This window comes from Vicugna pacos, chromosome 34 (assembly GCF_048564905.1).
Source record: "Vicugna pacos chromosome 34, VicPac4, whole genome shotgun sequence".
Classification (NCBI taxonomy): Eukaryota; Metazoa; Chordata; class Mammalia; order Artiodactyla; family Camelidae; genus Vicugna; species Vicugna pacos.
In genome coordinates, this window is record NC_133020.1 from 16,452,623 (window position 1) to 16,466,243 (window position 13,621).

General features: G+C 38.0%; 2 protein-coding genes across 2 annotated transcripts in view; one reads left to right on the forward strand and one right to left on the reverse strand.

The window, feature by feature from the left end:
* KLRG1 (killer cell lectin like receptor G1) overlaps positions 1-13,621 on the reverse strand; it is a 116,372-nt gene that overhangs the window by 21,000 nt on the left and 81,751 nt on the right. The window lies entirely within an intron of this gene.
* A2M (alpha-2-macroglobulin) overlaps positions 4,926-13,621 on the forward strand; it is a 44,867-nt gene continuing 36,171 nt past the window's right edge. Inside the window, exon 1 of the mRNA XM_072954394.1 lies at positions 4,926-5,053. Coding sequence (XP_072810495.1) covers positions 4,971-5,053 — 83 coding nt within the window. The 5' untranslated portion in view covers positions 4,926-4,970. The remainder of the gene's footprint in view (positions 5,054-13,621) is intronic.

Below are 13,621 nucleotides of genomic sequence, written 5' to 3' on the forward strand. Positions count from 1 at the left end.
TAATGTGTACTTAATTTGACAACAAAACTTATCATGTCCAGTAAGTGATCCTTGATGACTCAAAGTCTGTTAACATATAAACCACACAAAAAACTTTCATCATCAGTACACTTGCCCCCCAAATTCCCTTTCCACAGGAACCGAGTGGCAGAATATAAAATTAAACTGCTTCTTGTGATCAAACATTTTAAAAAGATTGAAAAGTAAAAGGGAACGCCTTTTTCAAATTGTGTAAAATAAAATAGCATCTTTTCTATAAAATATTTTATAATTCAAACTGGGACTCAAAAGATGGATATTATTAACTTTGGTAGCTTCTTATTTTGAAAAACTATCTGTCAAACTATAATTTTCAAAAAGAAAATATATATTCATATGTATATATAAGGAAAATTTATAATCTCAGGCAAATATAAAAAGAACATGAGTCAAACATTTTATTTAAACTAGTAATTAATGAAGTAACCAGTCAGATGTTATAACTAGTTCACAGAGTACTCAAGAGATCATACTTCACAGACAATTTAACAAAAACTGTTAGGATAAGAATGATGGGTTAGGTATAAAACGGAGTAACAGAACATACCTTAAAATCTTTGGGGTTATCTGTTCCACTGAACGGAAATTCTTTGCATGTGTACCTGATGAAAATTAGCAAGAAACTTACACTAAGCCTGGAACCTTTAATCTGTATTAAACAATGTGATGAACTAAGTATATGCTGCTAGGTGTTCCTTACGTGGCCCTTGCTTCTAAGTCGCCTTGAAAGAATGTGCTACTCCTCATTTTTACCTTATTTCTGCATTTCTGATAATTTTTCGGACAGTCTCCCCTCTTCAAAGATTTATTCTTGACTTTCAAAACGGGGCATGCTTGTCTTATCAAGTTTGTACCAGTTTTTTCATAGGTTAACAAGAGGGTTAATTAGCCATGCAGGCAGGCCTGCATGGCTTCATCTGCAAATCTTGAGCCTTCAGTGTTTAGCAACTACTAAGGCCACATAATTAACTTCAGTCAAGAAACTTTCATATGGAACCTGGTTTAGACTTTAAAGAACCTCTAGAACTTGTTATTTCATCTGTAGTACCTACAAAGTTGGCTGAATTCCTCTCATCTAGAAGTCCTCCAAATTCCCAAGACCCTTGGCCTGCCAGGACACAATCTTTATATTTGCAAGGCTGGGACCCTATACATCAGGCACCATGTCAGTTTCATGAGAAGGCTTTGTAGGTATTGACTTCACCCATATTTCTCAACAGAGAGCTTGTCGTGTCTGATTAAATAAGAATTATTTTCAAATATTATTGTTCCAAGTAGGCCTTGATTACACAATCAATCGGTCCAATTAAGTCCAGGTTAAAAAAAAAAAGATTCTTATTAAACTAATGCAAATAACTATGTTGCCATGAAAAGTACGGAGATCCAGTAAAAGTATCTGTTCCTGAATTCTAAGGGAGTCAGCACGAATCAGATGTCATTTTAAAATGTTTTGTCTCCATCTACAGAACCAAAATCTACTAAGTTGGGGGTTAGATACAGTGTAAAAAGAAAGAGGAAGAATTTTCCCCCTTATGTGTTAAAAATACAACATTTAAAATAATACCTATCATATTCCAAATAAACAACCACATTTTAATTTCCCTCCTTTTTTCATTTTATCTTAGTAACTCCTGTTCTGTTTGTTCTTAGGTCAAGCATTCTTCTTTAATGAAGTATATTTGCTTCCCAAGTAAAAAGAGTCATGGAAAGAGGGGAGGGTATAGCTCAGTGGTAGAGCACATGCCTAGCATGCACAAGGTCCTGGGTTTGACCCCCCCAGTATCTCTGTGAAATAATAAATAAAATAATAATAAATAAATATTAATTTTTTACAAAGGGTAGTGGAAATCTTATCTTGATCCACTCATGCAGCCTGAAAGTTGTCTAAGGAATAACATCTCAGAAACCTGAATCCAAGAGCCTGCTCTTTGAGATAGCAAAGTTTGGAATATCTAGTAGAACCCTTTCCAGAACCTGTCAGCAAGCATCAAGAAGCAAACTGCTTGATAGGAAAATGAGTTAACTGATTACAGTAACCACTCCTTCACGACTGGGAGAGGACACTGTTTCACTTAATACATAGACTCAAACACAGAGTTATTCCCCCAAATAACCACAATTTAATTGCTAAAAACCAATATACCATTTAACAAAGAGAAACCAAAGTTTTAGCTTTGCATTAATATATTTTGTAGCAAGTTTTATAAGATTTAAAATTTTTCTTAGTTGTTTTCTTGTTGCTTTTATAGTTCTTCTCTGTTCCTTTCTTCTTCTCTGGCTCTCCTCCCTTGGGATTTGACGACTTTCTTTAGTGTTATGTTTAGATCTCTTTCTCATGACTTTTGTACACCTGCTGTAGGCTGTTGCCTTGGGGTTATCTTGAGATTATCACGTAAAAGCCTATATATGTTAACAGTCTATTCCAAGGTGACAGCAATTTAAATTTGAACACATTCGTTAAAAACTCTACATTTTTACTCCCTACTCCCACGTTTTATGTTTTTATATCATGTTTTACATTTTTAGTTGGAATTTCCCTTAGCTTACTGTTAACTGTCTACTGTGGTTGTAGTTAAATTTACTCTTTTGTCTTTTAACCTTCATGAGAGTTTTATAAGTGGTTCACTTATAAATATATAGCTTTACTATATATTTGCCTTTACCAGTGAGATTTTTACTTATATGTGTTTTCTTGTTATTAGCATCTTCTCTTTTCAGCTTAAAGAACTCCCTTTAACACTTCTTGTAAAGCCAATTTAGTGGTGATGAACTCCTGCAGCTTTCACTTGTATGGAAAACCTTTCTCTCTCCTTCAATTCTAAATGATAGGCTTGCTGGATAGAGTTTCTTGGTTGGAAGTTCTTTCCTTCACAACTTTGAATATATCGTGCCACTCTGAAAACTCAGCAGAGGGTCTTATGCGGGTTCCCTTGTATGTTACAAGTTGTTATTCTCTTGCTGGTTTTAAGATTCCCTCTTTAAGTTTTGATATTTCAATTATAATGTGTCTCGGTATAGATCTCTTTGGGTTCATCTTATACAGAACTCTCTGTGCTTCCTGAACCAGGATGTCTGATTCCCCCACTAGGTTAGCAAAAGTTTTCAGCCATTATTTCTCAAATAAATTTTCTGCCTCTTTCTCTGTCTCTTCTCCTTCTGAAATTCCTACAATGTAAATGTTATTCTGTTTGATGTTGTCCAATAAGCCTCTTAAACTATCTTCACTTTTTTTAAATTCTTTTTTCTTTCTGTTGCTCTATTTGGAAGAGTTCCACTGCCCCGTCTTTCAGGTCGCTGACGTGTCTTCTGCCAAAGCCCTCGAGCGTATTTTCAGTTCAGTGATTGTTTTCTGTAGCTCTGTGACTTCCGGTTTGGAACTTTCTTATATTATCTGTCTCTCTGTGGAAGTTCTCACTATAGTCGTCCATTCTTTCCCAAGCTCAGTGAGCATTTCTTGACTGTTAACTTTGAACTCCTTATCAGATAGATCACTCATCTCCATTTTATTAAAGTCTTTTTCCAAAGCTTTGTTTCATTCTCTCATTTGAAACATCTTCCTTTGTCTCCTCTTTTTGCTTAACTCTCTGGGTTTGAGTCTATGTATTAAGTGAAACAGCTACTCTCCCAGTATTGAATGTGTGACCTTGGGGAGGAGGTGAAACTTCTCACTTATCCTTGCCCTAGCTCTGGGTTGTCTCTCAAACCTGGGTGTTTGTCTAAGTAGCCTGATTTATTCTTGACAGGTCCTAGTGGTTGAAGGTGTCTCAAGACCTGACAATGTTCCAAAAAGAGAGCTGTCCGTCAGCACCTAGTTTCAGGCTGACTGAAAGCCAGATCTTCAGGCAGGCAGTAGCTTTTAAGGCATGTAAATGTATCTGGTCCTGTGAGCCTGCAACTGTAGGCCCTGTGGACCTCCAGACCAGCAGATCTGGGGGTGTTCACCTGGGCAACAGTTGCAAGAATTGGGGTTTCAGGCGAGTGTATCAGCTCATTTCTGGGAGGTACCAGCAAGTTGCGGCAAGGCCGGGGAGGGTGCGAAGATGGCTTCCTGCCCACGTCCCCTGCGAGTGCCTCTGTAGCCTGTCAAGCACTGGGGGTACGTTCCATTCTGCTGTCCGGGCAGTGCCCTGGGTGTGGCAGCCTGCCTGGAATTGCCTTTCTGACGGTTGCAGACCTGTGGGGCCCAGGAATGTCTGTCCCTCTGGCTGTCAGCGCCAGGTGATCAAGAGAGCTCCCCTGTGCAGACTGTGCTGAACCCCCAGCTTCAGCAAGACTGCAGGAGAACCACGCGGGTGGGGCACATCTGCAGCCACGGGGATGTAGGGGGGGCGCGCGCTGTGAGCAGGAGCAGCCTTCAGCTTTAGCAAGGCGGGGAGGAGTGCCGGGAGTAGGGACACCTGCAGCCTCAGTGGCGCACAGGCACTTCTCCTGACTCCCTGTCCCCCAGGGACTCCTACTCAACCCTCTGTCAAGAAGTCCCCCTAAAACTATACCTCACTCATTCCCAGAAATGAATCTGCATTGAGTGAGTTACAGGCAGAGGGACACGTCCCAGGACCTTCAAATGCAGCTTGCTTTGCCATCTGCTTATAAGAGTTTTGAGGGAGTTGAAGAGAGGTGGGTTGAAAGGCCCTCATCATCTTTGCTGTCAAAGTTACAGAAAATTCCTTCTTACTAGAAGGTAAACTTTATCCTCTGGAAATGCTTCGGAGCCTGTCAGGGTTTGGCCTTGCGAGCACTGAGGCAATCACTGAGAGCAACAGCCCTTTCAGGGGATCCGTGCCCAGCTACGAACTCTGTTTGGAGGCCCCAGGGTGGAGTTTGTTTACAAGGAGTGGCCTCATAAAGCCTGGTAACTTGGAGAGATCGCAGGGACCAGGCTGAGGGCAGGGAGTCGGACACAACACAGCATCTGAGCCTTGTCCCTCACTATGGGGAAGGACAGACTTCACTCCTGTCTCACGCTGTTCCTCCTCGTCCTGATGTCCATCAACACCTCAGCCTCTGCAGGACCGTAAGTCTCGCTCCAAGTCGCTTCCACAGGAGTCTGTTTGTTATTTCAGTCTCTCCCTTATATCTTTGCTTTGCCTTTCCTACTAAATACTACCCTCTGTTCCTTAGCATACCTTATGATTATAACAGATTGAGACACTTTTTCTTTCATTTACCCTACACTTTTGAAACAATGTTTTTCGTTGGGTTGATAACAGTCATAAACACAGTCTAAGTAGTCACTGAGAAGCAAGATTTGATGAGACACTGAAACCTCAGACCCCACCTTCACAGAATCAGTCTTTAAGATAGAAGCTATTGGCTATAAAAATATTTAAAATGTACAGTCGGGAGCAATTTAACTCATATTGCAGGTTATATATGTTTAGAAAGCAACGAACATGTTAAGTTAAATCATGAGCATATATTTTACAAAATTCATACTGTGGAAAACTGACAAATAGCTCAATTTCTCCAACAAATAAATTGTCTCAGAAAGAAGAGAGAGAAGCAACAGAATTTGGGAGATTTAAGAATCTGAAACGAATATATGTATGTTCGTGTATGACTGAAGCATTGTGCTGTACACCAGAAATTGATACAACATTGCAAACTGACTATACTTCAATAAACAAATAAATAAATAGAATTGGGAGATTTAAAAGACATTGTCAGTCAACCAATCACAGTATATAGACCTAATTTTGATCTTGAGTCCAACTTTTTTTTAAAACATCATGACATGTTAATAAGTAGTTATACATTTTCACTGGCTGAATATTTGAATATATATGATATCAAAATACTTTGCTAAATGTTTGTGTGTAATAGTGATACATTTTTTGTTTAAAAATAACCCTTTTCTTTTGGAAATACACATTGAAATATTTATGGGTTTTGCTTTAAAATGATAATGGGAAAGGCAAAGTGGTGAAAAGGTGAAGGCAGATGGGACGGTGGACGGGATGGAGGTAAGGCAAAAGTGAACCCAGGTTGATGATATTAGAACCAGGTGTTATGGGTCCAGTAGTTCATTATATTAATATAATATTTGGATTCATTATACTATTTAGCCTAATTTTATATCTGTTTAAAATTCTCCATCATAAAAGCTTTAAAATTAAAAGAAAATAACAATGAAAGTTATAAAACACTTAGAATTGAACAATAATTAAAACATTATATATCAAGATACCTAGTTTATTTGTTTAGATACCTGATACACATAGAAGTACATTTTATAAACCTAAACTAACTACACATATTGAAAGATCAAGAAAGATTTGTTAAATGGAAGAAATGAGTTAGAAAAAAAAGCTAAAAAAAATGAAAAAAAGAAAAATGTAAAGAATGTTAACAGGGAAACTGTGAAGAACAGAAATTAATAAAGTAGAAGTCAATAAAATGACAAAATCAAAAAAACAAAAAGTCAGTATTCTAAAGATTAATGAAATAAGTAATTGGTAACTTTGAAAGCCTAGATGAAAAAGAGAATACTCTAGAAGAAAAAAATTTTACAAATGATCAAAATTAAAGGTAGATTACTTTGAAAAACTGAATAAACCAGTGACCATAAAAGAAAGTGAATTAGTAATAAAAAGTATTCCTTCACTTAGAAAATACATTAGCATAACAATATTTTACAGAAAAGCTTCACCAAGCTTTCAAAGAAATGATTACCCTTATCCTAAAAACACTATGTAGAGAGCAGAAAAAGAACACCTGCGCGAATAATTTTAAGAGTTTACTATCACAAGAATCAGGTAGTCTATCTGTGTATGCAGGTGGAAAGGAAGAGGTTTGTCTAGCAAATACGGTTTAAGAGGAATAACCTTAGATTCTTAGAAGTCTTTTTTTTCCCACCTAAGAGTGTCTGCTAGGCATACACTTACTTGTTCTGAATCTTAATGTAGGGTACTGTAGTCAAAACTTTGACTTCTTTTTATTTCAAGGGTTCATTTATTGTCCTGGATATGAAGTTTCTCATGATACCCAGGAATAAACATGAAAGAAATATTTAAATATATATATAAGAAAAACTTCAAAATACTAATGAAGAACACAAAAAGGACTTGAACAGAAGTTAAAACTTACTATATCTTTGGATAGGTTAAGTTAGCATCATAAAAATGTCAATACTCCCTAAATGTATTTATAAATTTTATATAATATTGAAATAACACTAGAATCAGAGATGCTGATTCCAAAATTCACATGAAAAATAAATGCATAAGGATATGTGAAAAAATATAATATTTTATATTATAAATTTATTTATATATATAAATATATATATGCACGGATTGGTCTGTGCCCCCAGTTCCTGGCACAGAGCTCCTAAAACCCTTGCAATTTCCTAAGTGCTAAGAGTACTTGGGTCATTACTAGGCCTGGTTCCCGACACAGAGCTCCTAAATCCGATGAAATGTTTTAGGTGATAGGAAGGCTTTTGTTCTAGTGAGGAAACTTTTGGTGGGCTCCTGGATAACTTCAGGATGGGGGCTAGTCACCAGAAAGAGCAAGCCATGATTAGCGCCTATTCGTGCCCAACACAATGGCTTCGATCTCCACACCTCAGTGTTCTGGGCGGCTGCGCCCCCTTCTGGTTTATCCTTATCTCTGCACTGCTTATTATAACGCCGTTTGATCTCGTCCTCATCGGGTCAAGTTGCTGATCCGTTCTTTCATAAGGAATGGTAGCTACTTAGGAAACAAAGTTAACCCATGTTCCCACCATCTCACTGCTTCCAGAAAAGAAACAGTTAAGTTGCAATGCTAGTGTTCTTTATTGAATCCTGAGATTAAAATTCTACATTTCTAGAACCATATTTCAGCTTGTAGAGGTAGAAGGAATATATGTGTGGTGCAGTAATGGCGTTATCAAGTAAGGGCCAAAGGGGAAACTGGGGGAGGGTCATTCTATTTACTACTATATAAGACAGTCATAGCCCGGTAGCCTAGCAAGAGGTCTCTGCAAGCTTTTTACCCAGTAATGTGAGATTATGAATATAGATACGTGAAAATGAGAATTCCAAGACCACCCTGCTCTTCCCCCCACCTTTATCTTTCATTTTCTCTTTTTTCCAAAAAAAAAAAAAGTTACACAACATACCTAAATTTAAACTGTGCATGTTTATTTTTCTTTTCTCAAAATAAGCAAAATACACGTTTTCCCAGCTTGTTTTCTTTCCCAATGTGGAAAAAGACTTTACTAAAACATTAACCAGTGCTTTGGTTTCACTGCTGAAAAGGATTTGGAAAGAATGTGATCTGTGCTGATTTTTATCATCTGGTATTTTTCCCTTCCCTATTTCAAAAGTGTAGCCAGATCCTTGTGTTCTTCTGCCTTAAGAGTTTTCAAGGGTCAAAGCAGAGGCTGCTCAAAGATAACTTTGCAAAAGCCCTGGCTACTTGGGCCAATTACTCTAGGTGTTCCCGAGGAACGGGAGAAAGAAGTCTTTTGCAGGGAGTTTCAAAAAGAAGCCCCACTGGTACAGAGGATTCAAAACCAGGGGGTGGGTGGAGGTTTAGGGGACCCAGGATACTACGCACCCGGGGGTCCCCTCCATCATTGCATGCAGGGTAAAAGACGGGACCTCTGAGTTAAATGGCTGTGTGAGACAGACTCTGGGCCACAGAGCTCCCAGTTTCAGCAAAAACTGTGTCCAAATATAGCAAAAAAACAGCCAAGCAGTCAGGCATCAAAGTGACTGAGGGACTGGAGATTGGCATGGTTATACAGGGGTAACCGGTTTCAAGCGAAAACTAAAGCAACTTCCCAAATATTTTGCTTTACAGACCCCAGTGTGGGAGAGCTCTAATAAAAACTCAGATTAATTCTCACCAAGAATTTTAGAAGAATGGAAGCAGAGTCAGACTTAATTCAATCTAAAGAAAATAAAGCAATGTTATATTTCTCTTTTCTGAATTGAAGTATGATTGACCTACAACACTATGCCAGTTCCAGATGCACAACACAGTGATGTGATATTTCTATATATTACAAAATAATCATCACGATGCCATCTGTTGCCATAAAAAGTTATTACAGTATTATTGACTATATTCCCCAAGTGGTACACTTCATCCCCACGACTCAATTATTTTCTAACTAGAATTTTGTTCCATAACAACAGAGCATTGAACCATAAGTGGGAAAAACGAACAGATCTGCAAAGAGGAAGAGACGAATCTACTATAACAGGTGGAGACTTAAACAACCTCCTGTCAGAAATGGACAGTTAATGTCTAGCTAATTAATGGAGTTATTTGTAATTATTGATAAAAGCCAAAAATCAGGGTTTGGTACACTTATTAAACAAATACCGTGCCTTTTTTTCATACCTTTTGCTTCATAAATAACAATTGTACCTCAAATTATACTTCACTATTTCAAATGAAGTAATACAAGACTACGTATTTATTCACTTGCTATGAAAGCACATGAATTTAAAAAGCAATACCATTTAAAACCTAACAGCTTTAATAGTATTTTGCAAAATATATTGAATAATTTATTTCTTACAAAATTTTATAATATTACTAGAAATTGTTATTTTAATAGCCTGTAATTTGATAACATTTGGGAATAACAAAAATCAAACAAATTAGAATATACAAAGCTCTGAGAACTCAGCACACTCATATATAAGCACTTGTCATCACCACCCATCAGTACCGTTGTCGCTGGCAGTATTGTCATTGTCATCTAAGTAATCAAAGCTTGACATCTTTCCTATTAAAATCTGACTCCAATGTTTGTTCCCAGACTAAATATAGCTCTCTAAAACGAAAGTTCTGACACGAAAAAGTCCCACAGTGAACATGAGGGCTACAGAGAACAAAGTGGATTCATAAGGGTCATGAAACACCCCTGTGCGCACCCGCACACACGCACACTATGTGTGCACACATACGCGCACACGCACACACATTTTTCTTTCACCAAAGGAAAACTCGTCCTGTAACACATTCCCTACCTAGTCTTACATTCAGAAATAAACTGCATTGGGTTAAAGATAAAAATATAAAACAGAAATCCTTACATTAGGAAAAACATGTAGGAGAATAGTTTTGTAATGGGGGGAGGGGCAGTGGTACGAAAGGAAAACAAAGAAAACAAAACCCCAGGACAAAACTTGAAGTTCAAGCGGCAGAGTTGCTACAAGTAACAGTGATATAATACATCATTAGAAATAACAGTAATCTAAACTTGGAAGGGAAAAATACACATCATGCACTTCTCCCTATCAGACAGTAAAATTTTTAGAAGGCATGGGAAAATACAGTCTTAGGCATTGCTGGTGGAAGACAACTGGCAGGGTCCTTTTAAAAGGTGATGTGATCTATGAATGTTTTAAGTGTGTATACTCTTTGACATAGCAAATTTACAGTACGGATTCATCATACAAAAATACTTCTAGATGCCCAGAAGTCTGTATATATGAGGACAGTCATTGAATTCTATTGGTTGTAGTCAATTGTCCTAATTTGGGCACTAATTCCTCTGCATCACAATGCAGCGTCTAGTAAAATAGATTTTTTGTGAATATCAGTACTCTTAAAAATCTAAAGGAACAAGTGGCTTTTAATTTCAAAGAGAAAACACTAAAATTTTGATGATTTTGAGAAACTGTGGCAAGCATAGTGTTGGTTGAGAAATAATCTGAGAATTTGTTGTGCTTTTTATCTTTGTACATTCAAGTATTCTTCTCATTAAAAATTAGAAAGTGTGAATGAGATAGAACAAATGAGAAACACTGATCTCTGAGAACACCTCTATAGTTAATAATGCTCTACGTAACTTCAAAACTCTGTTTGCCCAAGATATTTCTGCAAAGATAAGGCAAGTATACTGTCTGACAGAGTGAGAATGGTATGCTATCAACTGAGCTTTCTGATTTTGAAAGTGGTTAATATGTAACCAGCTGAAATGTCCTTCATTATCACTACTGTTAGGAACTACAGGTGGCCTATGTGTAACAATTGGTGTGGTTGGAGAAGCTACCTTCAGTTCCCGGCAAGCACTGCAGGGGAATCTTTCACAATCCAGAGGAAGCTTTTTTTTTCTATTTATTTTTATTTAGGCCCTTGTACCTCCTAATCTTATCGTCCCCTCAATTGCCAAATGATCCTCCTTTGTTCTGCATGGCTGTGTTTCACTGCGCTTTGCTCCACCACTTTCTTTTCCGTACACTGCCTTCCGTCTTCCCCTTACTTTCTTTCTTCTCTTACCCCTTTACCCTCAGCTTCCTAACAGTAGTTATTTGCTAAATACTTCAAAATTGTATAGAACTTGTCCAACTTGCGTGCTCTCATTCTGTCAAGGACGTGTTAGGCAGGTGGCCTACCTTTCTTTCTTGGGATGCTGTCCTACATCAAAGCCCAGAGCAGGTATGAAACAGCTCTCTTCCTCAGTCTTTAAGGTTCAAAACATAGTCATTTTGATTGGTACAGTAAGGTTACAGATTTTAAAACTGTTACATATAGCATCTTGTGTAAAACTACCCCCTTGGAGCTTACAGGACATACATTTCTTTTATTTAAAAAAATTTGGAGAGAGGTAATTAGGTTGGTTGGTTTGTTTATTTAATGGAGGTACTGGGCATTTGAACCCAGGACCCTTGTGCATGCTAAGCATGCACTCTAGCACTGAGCTATACCCTCCCTCCAGGAGAGATATTATTAACCCCCTATTTATTGGTGAGGAAGCTGAGGCTCAGAGAGGTTAAATGACTTATCCAGAACCATAGAATGAGTCAGAACTAGCACTCAGGTATCCTGACAACTGATCCAGTCTGTTCTCTTTTTACCCTTTGAGTTCATTTTCTGGCTTCCCCAGAAGAGAAAGCTCTATCTTGGTAAAAGGAGCATTTTAGATAAAATTTTCCTCTTTATCTGTGATTATACTGAAGTGGTGTCACTTCTCTTGGGGATAATTCCTCCATCCACACCATGCACCCACCTCATGCATCCTCAGAGTCCTCTGCCCTGGGATTATGGCTTCCCAGTTCCGATGTTCAACCCCTCCCCTTTCATTGATCCTCCTTCTCAGCACTCATAGGAGCAACATTTCAGTTAAACTTGTTCAAGTCTCTCTCTCCTTAAAGAAATGTCCCTCCCACCCCAAAACCTCTGCTGGGTACCGCCCTCTCCTTCTCTTTCCTCCACACAAGCTTGGAACAGGCTCTTGTTCCCTAGATTCTCTCCCTCCCCCTGCAGTCGGGTTCTGCCCCACACAGACACTTAAAGCTGGGTCCCCATGTTCTTCTCATCCCTCAATTCAACAGAACAACGATCATTCCATCTGTTATTTGATTTCACAATGGCGTTTGACATGAATAGCCAGGGATTTAGCAATAATCTTTACAGATCATCTTTGTAATTTATAAGGCACCAAATGAATGCTATTACTGCTATTGCTCCTTCCTTCTTTAAGTAATGAATCTTGCAAATAAGTAGGTTTTTCTAATTTCTTAAAAACAATTTAATTTCTGTTATAGTTTGAGTCAACATATTATAAAACTAAACAAGCTTTCGAAATGATTTTTTTTTAATTTTGTATGTTATTAACACTGATGTCTCGGTATCAAGCCCCAATCACTCTGACTAGTAAAAACCTTCTCTTGACTATTTTTTTAAAATTGTCCCTTTTTTGGGACTCAGAGGTCCCACACTCTCCTGACTGTGTTTCTCTCTCGGTCTGGCCGTCCGGGATCCATTCGGGTGCCCATGGCCTAGACACTGGTGTTTCCTGGAGCTCCTACTGTATAGCACAGGGAACTACATTCAATACCTTGTAATGACCTATAATGAAAAAAGAATATGAAAAGAACATATATATGTATACATAAACTGAACCACGATGCTGTACACCAGAAATTACCACTGTAAATTGACTATACTTCAACAAAAAAAAATAATAAAAGCAGAAAAAAAAAGAATACCCTAGCTCAAAATGCCATTATTTCTCACCCATATAATTGTACCAACTCCCACGTTGCCTCCTGGATTGCCTCCTTTCAATCAGTCTTCCAAATATCAATAAGAGTGATCTTTCCAAGAAGCAAATCTGGGCAAGAAGTCACTTCACTGATTACTCCCTTAACACCCAGATAGTGCCAACAAGTTCCTTTTTTATTTGAAGCAAGCTTGCTCCACCACCTTCCTAAGTGTAAAGGCATTTTCTCCATACCAAACCCTTCTCATTCTACTAAATGTGTCCCTACTGTTCTCGCCTCCTGCGCCTTTGTTTGTGTCATTCCTTATGTGCTTAGAATGCACTCTGCATCTCTGTCTTTCCTCTGACTAACCACTACTCATGCTGCAGACCTTCATTTATATTTTTCTTTTCCTTAGACTTCCCTTCCCAGGCCCAAGGTTGAATTACGTGCCCCTCTCATGTGCTCCCCGAGCATCTTGAACTTCTCTGATAATGATGTCTGGCTTCTGTATTTTAACAGCTTGCTTATTTGTCTGATTTCACACCCACAAGAATGTGCATATCTGTTTGTACATATTTGACCATTCCATCTCCATGATTTTGCATGATACCTAGACAAACTGGGCTCAATAAATGCTTATAAAGTAA